The sequence below is a fragment of the Pagrus major genome, chromosome 9 (genome assembly GCF_040436345.1).
Source record: "Pagrus major chromosome 9, Pma_NU_1.0".
In the NCBI taxonomy this organism is placed as follows: domain Eukaryota; kingdom Metazoa; phylum Chordata; class Actinopteri; order Spariformes; family Sparidae; genus Pagrus; species Pagrus major.
Window position 1 is genome coordinate 14,747,833 of NC_133223.1, and position 21,453 is coordinate 14,769,285.

General features: G+C 40.6%; 1 protein-coding gene across 1 annotated transcript in view; it reads right to left on the reverse strand.

Moving 5' to 3' along the window:
- myo16 (myosin XVI) overlaps window positions 1–19,024 on the reverse strand; it is an 88,564-nt gene extending 69,540 nt beyond the window's left edge. The window contains exons 1-3 of the mRNA XM_073474383.1: window positions 18,778–19,024; window positions 7,718–7,788; window positions 6,807–6,950 (exon numbers count right to left, since the gene is read on the reverse strand). Of these exons, the coding sequence (XP_073330484.1) occupies window positions 6,807–6,950; window positions 7,718–7,788; window positions 18,778–19,012 (450 nt within the window). The 5' untranslated portion in view covers window positions 19,013–19,024. The remainder of the gene's footprint in view (window positions 1–6,806; window positions 6,951–7,717; window positions 7,789–18,777) is intronic.
- Between the last annotated feature and the right edge of the window lie 2,429 nt (window positions 19,025–21,453).

Here is a 21,453-nt window from a genome sequence, read left to right on the forward strand (position 1 = left end):
GCAAAACCAAAAGCACAGACTGAGCTTTAAACCCTCAACGCAACCTTGACTCTCAATTAAAGGTTCTTTTCAATTATGAAAAATGTTTTGCAGATATTCATCCAAATGCCAAGCAATTACAGTGCAATAAAGGCAACACAATGCTGTCTATTACAGTTATCGGAATATCTGTTCTGGTGAGCTCTGCGGTCTCATTGTGCACCCATCTGTGTTGTCTAGGAGGAGCTGTTTTCGCTCACTTATGAGGTTAGTTAGGGGTTAACAAAGGGAATTAATTAACATTAACAACTATCAGCTGCTGACTATTCATGAGCAAACAAGAAGCCTTATCTCAACGTGAAGCACAGCTTGAAGAGCAGGAGATGAGATGATGAGCGAGTCAGAGAGAGTGCATAATATTATAGCCCCTCCGCCCACCACTACCCACACACACATAGAAATACACACACTCAGGCACACTTCATTTCCCATCCCTCCCTTATCCTCTAATGTCAAATTTGGACCGCTCCATCTTTATTCCTTAGATTTGTGCTTCGTCCCCAAACGGTGATCAACTTCCTCATAAACCTGACAGCTCCACTCAGGTGGCCTCTGCTAACATGTGAGTGTGTGTGTTAATGTGAGTGTGTGCATGTGACAGTGTGTGTGTATGCTGTTTTGTTGGTATAAAGGGGTGCGCTTACCCAGACGATTCACTTCAAGGTCCAGTAAAAGTCAATAGGGGTCGGGCTGGATGAAGTTATTAGCTGACAGACAGATATATCTCACTCTGTCTGTCAGGAGGTCACTCTCACCACTGGACTCACAGCTCACTCACATTACAGCTGTATAAAAAACAGTGGGGGGCCAGTAAAGTGGCCAACAATTGTATCAGGGGGGCCTCCACTGATCCCTGCCACCAGTTTATGCATGTATTGAACGTTTTTCTTATAAAAAGGCTACTCAAGCAGTTACTTTTCAAAATAAAAGAATCTTTTTCATGTGAAAGAAGGTCATATTAGAGGTTGTTTCATAAATATGTATGATTTAATTTGTGCTCTTTCAAAGATAGTGTAGTAAAGAGCTGAATGACTTTAAAACAGTTATTTTTATGTGAAGATTTCTTTGTGTCCCTTGCATAATAAACAACAACAACAACAACAAAACATTGGTACCGGCTATCCGCCAAATTGTTATTTTAAACATTGGTATCGGCCAAGAATTTAACAATCATTGCATCCCTAAGTACACAATAACAAGAGACTAAACAACATAACACTGGATAGTATGAAAAATGCATTACAGTGAAAAAAGGCTATTCTTGCCATCCTGAGCCTGGAGTAGCTGTACACAAATTGACAATAGAAAACTGTCACTAGAGAAATAATTTATGTGAAGTTCTGTTATGGCATACAAAGCTCCACCAGACAACCAGACACAGATTATGGCAAAGGAAGCATGATGTGTGGGCCAATCGATCCAGAGACATTAATCATGTGTCTGAGCTCACATGATAAGTGCTGACAGATATAAACGAGCTGATGCAGGCTGGCAGCCATGCAGGCTGTGAGGGGTTAACAAGTTGACTTCTGACCCCCGACACGCTCCCCGCCACGATATGATGAATCCACCTCGGACGTCTCTGAGATGGAAATCTGTTAATGCTACGTTGCCCCGTGGTTCATGATGGAAGTTGTTACATGCAGTGACTGCCACAGAATCAATAACAACTCTGCACTGAAGGCTGTCCCTGGGGCTGAGCGCTGCTGAGCTGGACACTGTCACAGCTCAGAGGAAATCAGCCAAAGCAAGGAGTTTTCACACACTTTATTTTTGTTTTTTACTCACACTGTGCATTCTATCATTTTTATTTTCTCAATTTTTATTATTTCCCCAAAAAATACAATCCAGTGTCAACAAATCCCTCAAACTTGATTATTGAAGAGTTGCACCAAAAGAAATGTACCAGAGGCAGCATGACAACCGAGCAATGACTTTATTATCTTTAACTGATTGCACACAACATCTGCTTGGCTGTGATCTGCCATGCTGCAGCGATGTGATGAGGCAGAAACAGAGTCTGCTGCAAAAAACTGTAACGATCACCCTCTTTCTCAATCACCATAAAGCTTTTTTGTCTCTAGTTTCTTTTGCCACACATTGACCATCATGCATACCGATGAAAGGATAAGACAACACACTGTATTTTTAACCACCCTAAAACTGACAACAGTTCTTCATGATAAAACTTACATGTGCATTAAGATCAAGATTTTGTTATACCGAAGCAGGACTGTTCACAAACTCTGCATCTGAACAAAGACATGAAAATATTATTGTCGATAAATCGTTAGACTTTAAAGGTTTGAGACTTCAATTAAAGCATTTTAAAGAACGTACAACTGTGCAACAATTGCTTAAGGAACCACTATCATGTTTAAGTGAGGCAGGGCTATATTATCAGCAGAAAACCACCAAAAATTCAACTGGTGTTAAGTAGAGTTCGGTGCAGCCAGGGGCCCGCTGGTAATCGACTTCAAAAGACTCCAAGTTCACAAGTTTTAAATTCATCATTTACAAGCACGGAAAGTGGGTCAGTCCTACAGTTGTAACTCCGCTGGGTTTGGAGCTATGAGATGAGAAAAAAACATTTTGGAACAGAACGTGTCTCCCATGATTGCCTTGCTACATCTTCCTCTGCGCACGTTTAGAGACTTAAAGCTAGTGTCTCACAGGGAACTACATTATCACAGAGAAGAAAAGGAAAGAAGGCTGAAGTACATTGGTGGTTCATAGTTAAAAGCCCCATTTGCACTGGACTAGTATTACCCAGGGAGTAATTTGGATTAATTGCAGAGGTCAATTATACAGCAGGAATTCATATTTGGCAAACAAAGAGGTCACCTGATAATAAAGCTTGACTTAAGTTCCATCAGGAAGACTGTCTTAAATTCAAATTCATTCACAATTCTCTCTCCCACCAGCATTTACTCCTTCAGTTAAACCAATCAAATTTTGCCACGATTAAATCAACCAATCATGTTGTTGCTAACAATCGTCAACATCTGTTCTCATCTCTGCTGTTGTCAGCTGTCATTTCAGCGCAAAATCCTTCGGCCCTGCTTCACCCCATTCCCCTCTAGGTCATCATATCCAGTGTTGAGGGTAAGCTCACCACGGTCCACCTCATCTCATCCAGATCTTCAGTCATACATCTTCAACCCATCACCACCACCAGTGTCTGGACTCTATCTGGGGTAGTGGGTTTCCTTTACTACTTTCAGCTTCACCTTCCCTCTTAAAATATAATAGATGTCACGACAGGGTCTAATCACCCAAGACTCATATTTCTCATCTGATGTGCACATGGCAATAAAAACATTATTTATTGACTGAGGACGAAGTCTCTCCTGATTGAAATGTCAGTCCTGTGCGAATCAGTATTTGGATCTAGGCCTATATGAAATTTCATCACGCCTTATAATATGTTGACCAGTAGACAGCTGTGCTGCAAAATCAGCTATATTGACATTTAAAATGAGCGCAAGTGAAGTTTGGGAGCAACATGAGGTTGTCGCATTCAAGTACAGCCACAAAGCATCTGTTACTTGATCTAAATGAGCTACAAATGCTTGTAACAAGCGCAGTAAGTGTGCAAAACAACTCAAAACTAAATTATTAATGTGGCTGCTGAAGGACAGATGCCCCACTTCTGAAACACTGAGCCTTGCATCTTATCCAACAGACAATGTCAGGAAATTTGGGTAAAATACAGACTTTACTTATCCTGTGCGAATGCGTTGCAAGAAATGCAGACGTGTGGGGTTAATTTCTAAATCACATGAAATCCCCTGGTAATACAAGTCTTGTGCAAATAGGGCTTAAGATAGGCAAACTCATTTTTATCCTCATCCAGAGTCCCTCCTTTCAACACTGTGTCAAAAAGTAGCTTTCTCTTAGGGAGACAGGCAGAATTTGGTCTGTAATTAACTCTAATCACTTACCACATCTTTTCAGCCAGAGTTCAGTTACTTTTCAGTTTCATAAAAAAAATTTAAAAAAAGTGAAATTAGGAAGACATAATTGAGCCACTAGAAGAAGTAGAATTTGATAAGTATCTTGTGGGCTGTGGCTTTGAATAGAAGGCCAGCTAAGATGCAACACATGGAGATCAAGAAACTCTGCTGAGTCATCCTGATCCATTTATACGAGCCAAGGCTAATCAAGAACTGGACTGTGTGAAATCAAATGAAGAGATCCAGAGTTCAGTCTGGTTTTGTTCAATAATCCGTTTTAATATTTCTGTGGAATCATTCATAAAAGCTAAACACCTTGTTATGTTTTCACTTGCTTAGAGACGCTCCACTGTGCCACTTAACTGGCACTTAATGCTGCCAGGTTCTCAATGACCAACATTAACCAGAGCTGAAGCTAGGAATAGGTTTAGGAATGTATTTAGAAATGGGCTGAGAACGAGATAGTTTAGAAACAGCTTACTCGTCCTCCTGCGGTTTGGAAGCAGGAGATAAGAGAATTAACATTGCTGCCAATCTGGACACAGAGCGACAATGCATCCAGACTCCTCATCAACCCCCCTCCCACCTCCCCTACTTTCCCCACAAGACAAGCCTGCTAACATCTCTGTCAGCAAAAAACCTCCCCGATTCTCGGCATAGGAACAGGAGACAGGAAATCAAGGACACAGAATCAGAGGACGAGTGGAAGGGGAGGGAGAAAGAGGTGGAGGAGTGGGACACAATAGATTAGTACATATTAGCAGCACTATTCCTTCCCTTGCCAATCAAAGATAAAGCTGCCAGTCAAGCTCCTCTAGCGAGACCACTGTTCCACTTCTCATTAAAACGTACACCCATTGTGTTCAGAGGAAAGATCTCCCTCATACAGCTCAGATAAGGCAGCAGAGCAGAATGACTGGGCACTGGCACGGCCTGTGGAGGAGGAGATGGGTGTCAAAATGAATGAATGGAAGAAAAAGGGACATTGCATCTCTATCGGAAATACAGCTTGACTGAAGCTATTTTTACCCTGTTAGACAGGAAGTGCCTTGGGCTCCCCTTTCAGAGAACATCTTCCCCACTGATTATCGCAGGAAAAGAAACTCAAGTGTTCATGTTACTCTAAAGAGACAAAAAAAAAAAGCACTCAATGCAAATGTGCACCATTTTGGAAATTAAGATGTTTCCAGTCAAGAAGAAGAAGTAGAATATACATTTCTGTCTTTCTGTCTCATGCAGAAAAACATCTAAGCTGAAGACTGTGTTCATCCAAATATCACATAACAGTCACAGATTTCCTGTCCTTCTAAAAAAAACAATGACAAACCGGCAGGCTCAACTTTTTTTTTTGAGTAGTAGAAGGCCAATTTTCTTTTTCTTTGTTCTGGGAAGACTAAAAACTTCCCTCTGACATTCAAGGTATCTTTTTCCTTCAACCCATCAATGTTTTACATGTTTATGCAATATTCACACAGTGAAAGAAGACAATTTTTCCACAACAGCATGCACAAGGGCACACGAGCAGAAGAATGTACAGTCAACAAACAAACAAAGGACATTCAGGCTGTGAAAGCTGAAAACTGTTTTGGTGTTGGAGTAAGCTGGAGGAATGTTCAAACTTTTCTCAGTGTTGAATCAGATTTTTTGAATTTCTTAGAAATTGCTTCCTCTTTGTGTCTTTTCTTTCTTCACCCCCTGCTGCTCTCTTCCAAGAGGGCTGAGTTCTGTGTAAATATGACCTCATTAACTAAAAACTAGTTCTGTTGTGGTAGTGAATGGGAAGCATTTAGTTGCTGCCTCCCAGGGAGCAGTATTAACTCTCTCTCCCTCTCTATCTTTCTCTCATGTATTGCATATCATGAAAGCATAACTCACTGAATAAATTGCATTTGCCGTATCTATATCACAGCCTGCTCTACACATGATGCAGCCTTCATGAACCTCTACCTTGAGGGAAATTAAACGCGTGCAAGTACACAAACACATGAAGCAACAGTCGTACAGTCACAACAGGCTGACAGATCCACTCTGCACATCCTTTGCCTGGCACCTCTTCAAACATACATTCCTCTCAGGAACGTCTCCTTCCTGCCCCGCACGCAGACAAACAGCAATCACTCAGGAACCAATCAGCAGAACCAGGCTGTACTGGATTCTATAGAGCTCCAGACTGCAGTTAACCCTCCCCGGATCTAATCAGCACCAGCACAACCGACCCAGCGACCGGGACTGGTTGCGCATACCCTCCCCTGCAGCTGGCCCTGCTCTCGTTATGGACCTAATCAGTACAACCACAGCTCTTGATGAGACAGATCCGACAAGAGCTGGAAACATCCCCCAACAGAACAGGCTCCCTCTTTGATATCATGCTAATGCCCTAAATTTTTAAATATTCTCATTCTCAGTGAATCATCCGGGTTTTCGAGAGAATGGAAAGTTGTGTTTCAGACCCTCGGTAATCCAAAACCCCTCGTCAATGGAAGACGCTCCACTTGGTGAGAAAAACTCTGGATGACTAATGTGAATACAGCCAGTACGGAGCTAGTATGCCAACCCATTCCAAAACACTAATCTAATTTGTTGCCGACACGCTTGGAATTGCAAGGATCAACAGGAAAATGACTGAAATTGCAGCCAAAAAGTGTGTCAATGCTTGTGTGTGTGTGTTTGTGTCTGTGTGTGTGTGTGTGTGTGTGTGTGTGTGTGTGTGTGTGTGTGTGTGTGTGTGTGAATGTGTGGCACTGTTTAAAATCTCATTTCCCCCACCCCCCAAATAAACTGCATGCTAATCTTTGCATGTGTGCGTCTTACCAGCAGCAGCAGCAGCACCACATCTGCGTGGTCACACACACACGCTACATGCAGGGCTGTCCACAGATCTTCGTCCTGCAGGTTGACATTCAGGCCTCGCTCGATCAGAAGCTCCGCCGCAAACACATTGTCATGGCGAGCACACTGCAGAATGTGACAGTAGATTTTACTCATTAGTAGTTTGTCTCCTGAAGCATTGCTGACAACTGTATAAACATTACACATGGATGGTTCAGAGCATAATAATTAATGTATGTGAAAAATGTACTGTACGGCAATTATTATATTCTTGTATCGCCACAGGGTAACTTGTGTGCAAGAATTTGTAGAGTGGTAATGATGAAGGCATGGAGAATGGTTATTGGGACACCATCATGACAGAGGACAACACCTCCATCCTCCATCCTTCCTAATGTTTCTAAATCCTTAGTAGCATAATATGCCAGAGAAAAATAATAGGCATTTTTAGTTCTGACAAAACAAAAACACATTGCTGCAACATTTTCTTAATGAATGGACATTTTCCAGTTGAACATAATTGGGTAAAATTTTCAGTACAATTATTGGAGTATCTTAATATTTTTCTACTTATAATACATATTCCATGATTGCATAGTATGTGTGTATGAGGGTCCTTACTTGCATTAATCAGCAGTGATGTGGGTATAATGACTAAGTGGGTAAAGGCAAGTATTACAACAAGTGGAACAGTCTGGTAAGTTCAGAAAATGACATCACTTTACTGAAATGCAGCTTTTAAAACCAGGTAAAGACAAAACTTATGTCATATCACAATATAACAATATCCAGATTCCTGTGTGTGTGTGTGTGTGTGTGTGTGTGTGTGTGTGTGTGTGTGTGTGTGTGTGTGCGTGCGTGCGTGTGCTTGTGCGTGTGCTTGTGTATCTTACCAGGTGTAGCAGGGATCCCCCAGAGGAAATGAGAGTGTTGGGGTCGGCTCCCTCCTTCAGGAGACGTAACACTGAAACACAACAAACATCCATATGTTAACACCTGCTGCATGTGAAGACAGGGGCGCTTAGGGCATGTAGAGAAGACAAAACACACACACACACACACACACACACACAGATCAGCTCAGTCACTCACTTTCAAAACCTATATGTGTTGAGTGTCCTCTGACTGTCCTTGACATGTCAGTGTGTGTGTGCGTGGTAGCTCCTTGCTCCAGTAGCAGGTCAGAAAGCCTCTGGGTTACAGACATTCACATCAAATGCCATAGGCTCCAGTGAGCCGCACAACCTGCTCACATACTGACACAGATCTACTGCAGGAAACACAAACCACTGCAAACAAGTTCAAGCAGTCGGCCGTGAACAAATGAGCAGACAGTAGTAGGCAAACAAGGTCACAGTGATTTTATATGCGACTGATATATCTTTTATTCAACATGAGAGCCAGAGAGAGAGAGAGAGAGAGAGAGCTGAAGTGTGTGACAGATAAATAGAGCAGAATGGACAAACAAGAGAGGGCTAGCAGAGAGGGTGGTGGAGTGCTGTGGTTTGGACATATGTGATTTCACAGACACTGACAGCACTAGATGGATACTGACTAGACCCTGGGACCCTGGCAGACCTTATACCAGCAAAACAGCCACCACTGTCACGCAATCCTTCCCCCCCACATACACACATACACACACACATAAATACTGTAGTCTTTAAGCTAAGCCAATGGCTCTGAGGACTGTTACTCCGGTAGTTACGGCGGTGATAATTCCGACTAATGACCCCTGTTGATGACGCCCATGAGGTCATTTCACTTAAAGGGTCGTTATCTAGACAGACCTGCTTAAATAACCTCATCTAACCCACACACAGCCACACAGAGAGCATGTTTTAAAACATGCTCTCTGTGTGGCTGTGTGGCATGCTGGATAAAAATCATGTGCTTATCTGAATTTAAAACCAATAAAATAAGCAAACTGGAACATACTGTAGGCCAACTGTCCATGTGTACAGATGATAAAAATAACTTTGCATTCTCACAAAACCACAATATGGAGTAAATAACCTGCATATATTTAAATCACCACAAGCTACTGTAAAGCTGTTACACTGATCTCTCCACACAGTTCAAACACCAAACTCTCTACTTCTGCCTGATCCCACGGATGTTTAATCATTGCTGGAAAGGCTACATAAACATGAACATTTACAATTTTTTGTAAAAAAAACAAAATTGTAAAATTTTGGTACACCTACAATAACATCTCAGCTGTTCTCTCAGATGGATGAAAAAAATTAAAAATAAAAGTATAAAATGCTAAAATGAGTTGCCAAATATATTTGGGCTGCCATTAATATACCTAGGCAGACCACCCAAGAAAAGTATATGTGTGGGAACCACTCTTATACAACAGCTCTGCAATAAATCATATCTTACGTTGTTAAGTTTTTGTTGAAACTTTCAAAGGAAGGTGTTGGTTAAACATTAATCAATTAGTCAATCTAATTACTGCTATCTGCTGCTAACTGTATTCCGTTACATCCAAAATCATAGCTACTGCTACATTGCTAGCTCAGTTAGCTGTGCAGCTAGCAGGACAACCAGGGGAGTGTTGGTGTTTACACCGCTAGCACAGGAACTTTGGACTAATGGGAGAAAGAAGTTTTCAGGCCCAGTGCTAGCTGGTTAGCGTGCTAACTTTAGGTGTTATCTCTACAACACAACACATCTTTGACATAACGTCAAACCTGCTATTTCTTCACATTCTGTTAATAATTTAGGTTGATTTTTGAACGTTTTAAACTAAATATGTAATATATAACAAGTTATTTAGCAAGACAAAATTCCAGCACATGTTGGTTTTCTGTCCTTTTTTATGATAGTTCAAAACCCAAACATGTTCAACTGATTGAACATTTAATTAAAAAAAAACTTTATTAACAATATTAATTGTCAAGAAAATCCTATCAAATACCCACTATATGAGTAATTGTGAGTTCTGAACTTTAGCTTAACAGTTTGAGAGATAGCCAAATGCTATAAGCTATATACCAGTAGTTTGGCATTTTTAGCTGAGAAATTACCTAAACATGAATCAATTATCAATACTGTGATTAACAGATTTTCTGTCTGTTGACTAATCATTTTAGAAGCACAGATACGAGGTCAACAGGCCAAACACACACTGTACACAGACATTTTCCAACTCATCTAATGGCATTCAGCTCTTAATGGACTTTAAATGGTTGATCAGAAACAACCATAGAGTCAATCAGCACAATTAGCTTCTGCCTTCTAAACATACTGTAGGGCTCAAGACTGTAAACCACCAAGTGAGGCTCATCTAGTGCTTAAGTCGTTACAAGGGAATAGATAATGTTCTCGCTTTCCTGTCTATCAAACAGTTTATCACAGGGCTGCTCATTAGTGAATGTAGAGCAGCCATTTTTAAGCATGCAAGGCTTCACATGATTTGCTTCTTAATAAAAATAAACTATGAAGTTAGCTATCTCTGGTCTGTAAAATTCCCCATCTGTTAGAGCCAGTTAATGTTAGTCTTTGATAGAAGAACCTAACAGAGTTTTATGGCACATTTATTGAATGTGTCTAAAGAGAGGTCGAAGGTCAAGAGCTACATATTGACCCTCAGGTAGTTAAAGAAAATAAGCAAAGTGTTTGTCTGGTATTGTGGCCATTAGGAATCAATAGTACTGTTGTAACATTGATGGATTCATCAAGACCAACTACTGTTCTAGTCTGTGTGAAGCCCACGTATCCATTGTGTCTATTTGGTATTTGCACTAGTAGTGAGTGCAAGCAATTAACATTTAAATTTTTCACAGGTTCACATAATTTCCGTATCTGCCATAAAACTATATTCAGGTGTCCATATGACAATTGACAGTTAATTTCTACTTATCACTTATTAAATTAATTAATTCTTTAAAAAAACCAAAAAAAAAACCATTGCAACATTGCAGTTAGGCTAATCAAGGGGGAGCCTTTTCCAAAATGTTTGTTTTTTTTATCCTACAGTCAATTTTCATTCCAAAAATATTGGAGGTATTGACTTGATTTTTTTTACTTGGAGCACTGAAACTAATGTTAGCATCAGATTTAGCATTCAACTTTTAAAATACAGCTTTGCACAGAACAAGGACTTCAGATTTTCATCCTGCATCTCTTTAAATAAATAAACATTTGGAAGGGATTTCTTAAAGACAAGGATCAGGAGTATTAATTACCACAGAAATGGTTTCAAAATGTGGACATATGAGTATTGTTTACAAACAGACGATGTAAATCACCTCTCAGTATTTCCATAATTCCAACAACTTGGTTGTTATAAAGTTATTGGTCAAAGGGAATTCAAGTACGGAGAGAGAAAACCATACGTCAGGCCAATATTAGTATGGAAATGAACGGCTTTCTTGTCTTAAAGCTCTAAAGCTGCTGGAAATGGAATCTAATCTGATTGGCTTAAGGTGAAATCCAGCAGTGCTGTTAAATACAATAAAGCAAGGATAAGCTGCTATGGCATCTCTATAATTAAAATCTGTTATCATATGGAACAGTTTTGATTTTATTCTGCTTTAAACTACAAAAAGTTACATTGTGAAAGAACACACATAAATAGCACTGATGAAAATGATCTAATTAAGACATTAGAGTTTTGCATGTATTTAGGAGCTGTTGAAGGTTTACAGTAAAGAATAACAATGTTTGTCTCTGCTGTAATGGAGTTGAAAGGGAAAAAGAACCCTGGTCATCAAAGAGATTGATATTCACTAAATTATTTACCTCCAGTAGAACAGCTATACGCTTGTCCCGCAGCCACAACAGTAATTTTCTCACTATGTTAAATCAGTCAGTCGGTGTTTTGATTATATGCTGATCTAGCGTATATATGTGTGTGTGTGTGTGTGTGTGTCTAATAGGAGGCTGATAGGGAAATGGAGAGTGGGCACGGAGAAAAGTAGGCTGTCATTTTGTGGAAAATTGCAAAACAGCTGTTCGAGACATGTGGAGTTTCCATGGCAACCAGATAGGAACTGGTAGCAGATTGGAAAAGAGAGAGATAGAGGAAAAAAGGACGAGACAGAGAACTCTAAATGAGTTGATATAGATTGATGGAACGGCACGCATCAAGAACGACAGCAGGACTGCAGCTAAACCAATCAACAACAAGTTAATTAGTGCTCCTCAGATTCCTGACGACTCACCTGCTCGCCTCGAAATCTGTGCCGTCATTGAGACTGACAGAGATCCTGTCCTTACCTGTTTTTCTGTTGGTGTGAGAGCTGAAAACAGCTCTTCAGGATCTCTTGCCTACACAGAAAATTACGAAGTAAGTATCCTTGACAGTTTAAAAAAAACATAAGCACTTTTCTGCTCCTGAAAAGAGCATTTGGTTATGCTTTCACCTACGCAAGGAAATAACATCACACCTCTAAAGCGATGGATGTAAGTGATAACAGTATTATTCTTTGTTGAACTTGAGCGTCTCGAGGTAGATATGATGACCATGATGAATGCACATGTTCTGTAAATACAAGATTGAAGGTTATTCTTCAGCCTCTCTTTTCAATTCTTTGGCTCTTCCTTATCTCACTGGACTGAGATTTTCCATGAATTTGATAAAATCCCCATAATGCGTCTTCCATAATATGCCACTAACAGCAGTATTGCCAATTTTCTTCATCTAGTAACCACACATATTCCCCCCATGTACAGCATCATTCCGTGGCAGCCACATATGAGATTCTGTTCAAATCCCTCGCTCTTATAAACGCCTGTCTCTCAAGTCCTTATCACACAGTCATAGTCACAAGAGGCACCGTCTCACCTCACTGCCCCATGTTTCTGAAATGAGCTTTGACATTTTTCCTTTGTTTCGATCCTGATGATAAAACATACTGTACAGTTTTCCAATAATGCTTAATTCTCTTGTGTGATAGGTTCTGTAAAATGGAGCCGCGTCTCCTAACCACTCATTCAGACATGAGATGTTTTTTCATGGGTTTCAAGTGTTAAGTCTCTAAAACGATGCCATGTATATACAGCTAACACTTCAGGGTGTTAATGCATTTTCAGAAGATTACATTTGCCAAAATATTATAGGGACTTATCTGCAAAACTCTTCCACAATAGTTAACTCACAATGCAGTGTATGTAGCCCCCATGATTAGCAAATATAGATACTGTTTATTCTTACAATAATCTGATACATATGTCCTTCAAAAAACAGATGTACCCCTGACAAATGAATCATGGAAGAAGCACTGTATTGTAATACAGTAGCTGTAGAGTTCCGCTCAGGCTAGGAATGATTGTGTAACATGGTGGATATCTCACTGCTGGAATGACATTCCTGTTTTGTTTTTGTTTTTTGCTATTAAGTACTTGTCAAGTCTTCTCCAGCAGACAGGCTGACTAGGACAACACAATTGCTTGTTTGTGAGCAATAGAGGCAGACAATCCAGGGAATAAGCGAATATGCTTTAATCCATTTTCTGCCATATTCAGGAAAAAAGTGTCATTACACACTTATTTTCTTTCCTCTTGGGCTTAATGTTGATTGAAACATTCAAACACAGGAGGAAAACTATCTAAATTGAATCTTAACTTCACACTGGGCTGTGTAGACCTCTGTGAGGGAATGAGTTCACAAAGTACTTTTCTTTTTTCGTGCTCTCCTACATCTTTCGCTCCTTCACATATTAACCTGCACTGCCAAATCTCTCAAGGCAAAACTGATGACTCATCATGTGAACCACAGGTTTAATATTAGAAGCTCAGACAAACACCACTGCCAATAAAAAGTTTCAATATGCTGCCTGACGATGCGGTTGACATTGAAGGGATCCCTGCTGTATCTGGTCGGAAGGTTTTAAATTGCATTCCAGTAACAGATATCATGACATCTTTGTCTACTTTGCGGGCCCAGGCCTGGTTCTGTCAAAAACATGACAGATGTTTGAAATGCCTCTGATCCCAGCATGCTCCACTGCAGTGAAATTTCAATGTATTCCTCTATTATTCATATTTGGCATATGGACGACACTGCAGCTGAAATTGAATGTATAAATATATATGGTTAGGTTATATACATATATAAAATTACATGTTTTCTCATCTAAATAGGATATCAAAGTGTTGGGTCAATGTGAAGTGGCAGACTCACTGATAAATAAAAGACTAGAAGGCAAAATCTCATCATCACTATTCTGAGTGGTACATTGATTTTCAACTTCAGCTGCAGTGTCATCCAGTATCTCCATTAAAATTACAGCAGATGTCCACACACAACATATAACAAAATAAACACCTTAATCTGCATGGACACATTTCCACACTGGATAAATACAAACTATATATATATATATATATATATATATAGTTATATATAACTATATACACTGGATAAATACAAACTATATATATATATAAATACAAACTATATATATATATATATATATATATAGTTTGTATTTATCCAGTGTGGAAATGTGTCCATGCAGATTAAGGTGTTTATTTTGTTATATGTTGTGTGTGGACATCTGCATGTTTTTTTATATCTGTGATCATTTTAATATTGATCTGAGTTCAATACTAAAAACAACCATGAGCACCAGTTCCGCCTTGTTGGAGAAATCCTCAGAGGTAAGATGTATTTAATGGCAAGAATTAACAGGACAATGGCCCGTTTAAACTTCCAGAAAACTGCCTGCTCTATTTTTTAAGAAGCTTTGCTGCACTGATCTGAAAGTGGGGGCTGCATCAACACTAATGACTGAACATTGTATAACACAGGCACACAGCAGTGCTCCAAAACACCACGCAAGACTGAAAGCTATTACTGTTACCTCTGCTTGCTCCACTTCCTCACACTTATTGGAGTCTGTGAGTCCCTTTGCTGTGCCTGCAGGATGGATCTATACACACTGATCAATAATGTTCGGCAGCAATTCAGACAACTGTCTGTTTATGTGTATGCACAATTACAGTAAATGTACCACATGTACAGTAACAGTAAGGAAAAATCTCCACCTTCTTCTTCACGCATTAGAACACACATTTTCACACACAAAAACAGGCACAGGAGACAAGCATTCACAAATTAAAGCAGAGACCAGGTGCAATCCCCACCAGCACTGCTTCTGGCCTGGTTTAGCATTCCCATTTAAGAGAATTGGTATACATTCTTTTGGGGACCATGAATGTCTTTCGTGATTATCCATCCAAGGTGTGGACCTGTCGGGTGGATGCTCTACAGCCGAATTGCCACGTAATGTTTCAAGAAAACACAAAACACATATGCACATGCACACACCTACATGAGTACACGACATAAACCTTTATGAGACTGAAACAAAGTATGAGAATGTCAGGTGATTTAACAGATACTATTAGTTTATCCATCCAAAATGCGATAAATACATTCAAGGAATCAGGATGTGAATTCAAGCTGGCTGCAACATGACAGCAGAAGAATGTTCAGTGATTTAACCATACAGGTGGCATCATAAGTAATTCCCAAATGATGCGATGCAACAGTCCACTCTAGACTCCTACGAACAGCTGTTTCATCCACATCAGATGAGCTCAACTGCTGCTGATCTTTTTTAAGACGTTTTAAATTATTTTATAAAACATTTCTCACATTGTGTTTTGCCAAGAATTGTCATCGCAGCAAGAACAACCGATATCCAAATGTCATTTTCAATATCATTATTCTTTTGAAAGGACGATGACACAATAAAAATTGATTGTAGGGTACATGGCTACGAGGGCAACAGCTGTGGCCGTTCCACTTCTGTCTTGCTTTGATGAAGTTAAGAGATTGGTTTGGGAAAAGCAATTTCGCCAAATGTCAAAACGCAAGCGAGCGAGATGTTTGCATATGACAGATAGGAACGGAGAATGGAGATGAGGTATAGCATGCTCCTATCTACACATAAAGCTGTGTGCTATAGGTATTTTTTTCCCCTTAACCCTACAATATTCTCCATAACCTGATGCTTCTTTCCTGCTGCCTGTCAATTTCTTTGGCTTTGCAATTTCCCATATTCCCACCCTTTCATCTTTTCTCCACCCTGCCTGTTTATCTTATTCCCCTTCATCTTATTTCCTGTACAAGACAACCGATAAGAAAATAAATCCTTGTGTGACTGTGTATGTGTGTGTGTGTGATATCTCTGATTACCAGGCTGCCTTGTCAGCAGACTGAGATTCTGCACTATCACATCGATCTTTCTATGAACTTCTATGAATCTAATTCTCAAACCAGCTCTTTAATTAGGAACAAGTGTGACCCATTGATTTGTGGACTACCGTTTAAGCCTTGAGTTTGGCATTACGGCTGTCGTAATTTGTTTTTTGGAACCAGCATGGAACATATTTGGACAAGAGGGTGGAGCTGGGAAGGATATTGATTGGATTTGACTGAGAACGTGAGGGCATGCCATGGTAGCAACTTGCCAACTACGAGGTAGTCACACCCATATCATGCTTTATCTTCTATTTTAGTCCAAATGGGCCCATACTTAAAAAAAATGAAGTCCTACTGACTCAAGTAGGATCATTTTCTCATAAGCTTACATACAATCTGACTTCTTCATGAAAGTGGATCTGCCCACTGATGTCCATAGAAAGAAAGTTGCTTCTCTTTTCACACCCGGAGGCTCTGTCCATAGTTATAAAATCAGTGGTTAAGACATCCAATCCCTCTCATTCTATTTCACTCATCCGTATTTCTTTTGCCATTTCCTCTCATTTTGGCCAGTCATTCTCTTTCTCTCTGGCACCCTAACAAATTCCTAAAAACAAGGACAAGCCACCGAAACATCTTCCAATCAATTTTTTAATTAATCAGCACCACGTGGGGGACATGGTGCTGAAAATTGAAAACTGATAATGTTTGTGACATCCACAGTTCATTCAACAGCAATGTTAAATTTATAATTGTCTATCAGCTAACAGGCGTGAATTTCTGACCCCCTATTACAATGTCTATCTGTCTTATTTCAAACTTCACACTTAAAACTTCATCTTGTGGATCCATTTAATGATAATAATCAGTGCATGAAAAAACAAAAAAATAATATTTTTCTGGTAGTCCTGTCTGATGTAGATATACAGTAATGAGCTTCTTGCATCATCAAGAGGAAATCAGCCCTCACATATCCTGTTTGATATTTCTGTTTTTATTCAACAAGTGCGTTTACACAATCTCTCTACTCTTAAAATATTTCTGTGGTAAGAGGAAACATTCCTACATTACTTTGGGGAAAATCCAAGCCTGAGGCAAATCCTATCACTCTTTACGAAAGGAGAGGAGAGCTGACTCAAGCAGCAATGGTGCAAAAAACTGTTATCACTCAGCTCACCAGAGCCAGCGAGGAACGCTCGAGAACCATTGTCAAGATGTAGCAAGTGCTGATCCGCCCAACCAAGTGTTACCTCAATGAGACAGACGCTGCAATACAGAACAAGACAGGCCAACTGAAGTGATACTGTTGGCAGTGAATCTGTCCCTCATGTGGGGACGGCTGCACACGAGTGTTAAATTTTGTTTGATCGAGATCCAGTTCTTGCCATGAACACCACCAGAAGGTCAGGAGACCTTCCCACAACAAACAAAAGGTAGCCTTGGACCAGTTCAGTGCCATGGTAGGCACCACCATGGCTGTAGGTAGGCACGAGGCAGAGGGGTAGCAGATCTGATTCATGCCAAGCCAAGGAACCCTGGTTTCAGTCTGGCTGTTTGCAATGGCACACCAGCTGCTCCCACAGACCCCGGCTGAACCTCATTGGCAGCCAGAGAGCAGAGATTAACACAGTGACCTGCAAAGACTGCTTGTAGGTCTGACACAGATACTCCCAGACAGCTGGGTGAAGGGCTGGCAAATGACTGGCATACACAAAAAGAAAGACTGTGAAAATCAATGCCCTTTAGAATAAAGTGCGTGGACCTCTGGAATCTTACGAGTTCATTGACTATCTCATCTGAGTACTTGCGTGTGTCCTTAGTAGGAGCCAAGCGGGCTGCAGTCCTGTTTAGACCCGAGGCCAGATTTGCTATACTGTGTGGACAAATGCACAAATGTACGTTGCACAAGCACACACAAACAAATATTCTCAGACAGAAAGCTGAAGTCTTCTTTTAAATCATTTTTAAAATGCTCCAGTGCAGATATTTTTTTACTATTACTATCTTCAGTGCCATCTGTACGTGTAGAAAACACAATCATTCCAGTACACAGTTTTGCCAAAATACCCGTTTTGTTTTTTTGTTTGAAACAAATAACTGAACGGTTGAAACAATGCCCAGTATTCATTGTTCATGGGCTAATATTTTAACATGCTGGTGTTTGTTTTGTTGCATTACTTTGCATTTGTGTCACTGTGAAATGCGCATGAAACTACAAACAACACTATAAATCTTAAGAAATAGCTACTATTCACTGCTGTATCAGACAGGTCCAGAAACCAAGCAGCTGTCACATGTGCCCTCTTGTTACTCTTGGCATTTGTTTATCTTTGTATAATAATCTCCCTGCCACTGAACAGTACAGGTGACAGAAAACTAACACGAATCGGCCTCTTTTACACAGAGTCCAACAAAAAGTGACTGCCACTGTGTGGAATTACTGTTTGCTCTCGACAGCAGACATTATCATCTCAGCTGAGGTATTTTTGTCCTCGACAGCAGTTTGTATCAGGATAAAAGCGTCGCTCTGTTCTGCTCAGTCAAGTGGACAGCTTCCAGCAGAACAAGTCGTGTTACCTGCAGCCAGCAGCACTGTTCTGGCCCACTCTTGTGTGTGTGTATGTGTGTGTGTGTGTGTGTGTGTGTGTGTGTGTGTGTGTGTGTGTGTGTGTGTGTGTGTGCGTGTGTGTGTGTATGTGTGTGTGATATGTAGATATCAGAGATCTAGCACTGCAAATCTAGTAGCCAGTCCTCACCGTCACACCCTCACAAATCCACTCACATACACACCTTCTTTGTCGTCATGGCGAATGATGGCATCCTGCAGGACGTCGGCAAGGCTGAAGCGGACGCGGTGCTTCTTGCGGTGGGCGGGCAGGGCTCGAACCTTGATGCCACCTTGCTGGCGCTGAAGGCTCTTTTCTCTCTCGTAGTAAGCCCTTATTTGGTCGCAGCGCATCCTTCGAACCAGCCGCTGGCGCTGGCCAATGGGGAGAGACTCCAGCAGACACTGGTCTATCTCCATGTTCTGACGAAAGACATTACATAGCTGGAAACAACCTGATGAGAAAGAGAGAGACAATGACAATGATGATTAATATCAGGATACTATAAGGCCGAGTACAACTAAATGCAAATGTAATTTATTCATGCATTATTTGTTTTCATTCAAGCTCTGATGCCAAGCTGTCCCTGCTAAGAGTGAGGACGACAATCTGGTGAATCAGAGAAAACGTTATATTTACTCTTATATAGTTTGATACTGAGCTAAAGAGGCAAGCATCAGGTGATAAAACACACTAACACTGTCAGCTTCATCTCATGGCAGAACTACGTTTTACGTGTTATTGTTTCATGTACACGCATTTTTGCACTTTTCCCAGTTGTGTGTTCCTCACTTAGCATATTTACTGTAAATGATATTTGCTGTGTCTGTTTAGCCTTGGGGTGAGCACCGCAGCACTTTGTGTGTTGTCTCTCCTGTCCCAACAGTGTGCAGTGATTCTCCTGACTCCGCATTATCTCTCTGCCTCTCAGTGGAACTCAGCCAAACAGATCTCATTGTGAGGCAGCTGCTAAACCTATTATTATTGTCTGCGTGGCTGATTAGGATGTGCAGTGTTTGCGCAGTAGGTAGGCTCAGATTGAGATTCACTAAGGGCGCTTGGGTAAAATCAAGGGAGACAAACACCTTAGGTGTCAAGTAAAAGTTTGTCCATCAATCTTGCATTGATAGCTGATGATTCGACAAATTCAGGTCACAGACACCCCTGAGGACAAGAACAATATGAAGAGGAGGATGCATTCGCAGAAATAGCATGTGTTTTTCTTTCTGACTCACCAACTCATCCCTCTTCAGCCCCTGCTGTCTCTATATCTCATTCCTTCTTTTATCAAACTCAACTCTGCTGTTCCTTTGTTGCTATCATTCTTTTGTGCCCATTTTGTTTTAAGAGTCCCCTCCTTGGAGCGACTTTGTCTCTCCATTGATCTCCAGTGGTTCTCAATGTCTCTATTTCATCTCTCTCTTTGTCTTTTATATGTTGTCCCCATGTTTCCTATAACCCCATCTGTCTCCCTCTCTCTTCATCTCTCATCATATCCACAGAGTGACGTGCATGAGTCTTTGAAGAGTATGAACATTCAGGAGGGAAAAACAATACAGCAATAAAAGATGGCCTCTGCAGTCCTCCAACATAAATGAGTGGACTGTTTCCACTTTGTGTCTACTTTATACAGCAAACTGCTGCCTTTCATCTGTGGGCCGAGGTGTGTTTGGACTAGATCTTTATCTTGGAGAGACAAAGCCATCCTGGCAGACGAATGGAACTGCTGCGTCTTTATGTGCTTTTTCCCGTCTGATATACATCTACACATTCATTCTAACACCTGCCCCCTCCACCCCCATTAGCCACACATAAACACACACATACACACACCTTCTGCACAATACACCAGTGCCATCTGCTCTGGTTAGACATGTTAAAACGGTTCTTTTGTATTCAGGTCCCAGACAAGGGGGGTCATTATTATACTCTTCATGCCAGGTGCCTGCTTCAACTGTATTTTATTGAGGAACTTGGCTGCAGGTCGAGCAGACTCACGCATACAAGCACAGAAATACAATCAACCTACTGCCTTTTCCACTATCATGCCACTCCATCTCTCAACAATCCAGCTTTCACAGTCCTGTTATTGCCTCTTTTCTTCTTCTACTCTTAAATATTTCTCCCCCTTGCCTTCTATTCCACTCTGAATCCCATTTTGATATGTGACTGCAGTAGTACTGGCTATGCTGTGTGTTAACTCTACATCCATGGTAGACACAATAAGACTGGTTGCTCTGATATGAACTGCCCTGATTTATCCTATGTTGACACCTAGCTCACTGCAGGGCTGAAAAAAAAGGAGAGCCAGCTCTGGAGGAGAGAGTCAGTGCCAAGCCAGACCTTCTGGAGGAATAAACACCCAGTTGTATTGGATTGTGCTCTGAATCCGGAGCAAATTACCAGAGATTACGTTGAACATTTTTGGATTAAACAATACTTCAAAGACGACATAGCTACCTTAACTTGTCTGATGATCGCCCTGTGTGCCCGAAGACAATCAACTGTACCGGAGGTAACAGCAACGGAGATGTTGGTTTTATTTTCTCTTTCAGAGATCTTTTATTGATTTATTTGGGAAGAGGGTTTACTTGGGACAGGTTTGAGAAACCAAGCACTGTAACAAAGTGAATTTCAAACTTCTGTTGTTTATTGTTGAATGTTTTTGTTAAACTGTAAAATCTTTATTTGTTGGGAGTATTATTTGAGCAAAAAGCCACAACAATAAAGTGAAGCTGTTGTAGAATATCCCTTCTTTTTAAAGAATTTGAAAATGTTAATGACAGTTGCCAGGGTATAAAACTTTACAAATCCAGATGTCCAACAATGACATAGCCGTCATGTTTGAAGCATTAATCGC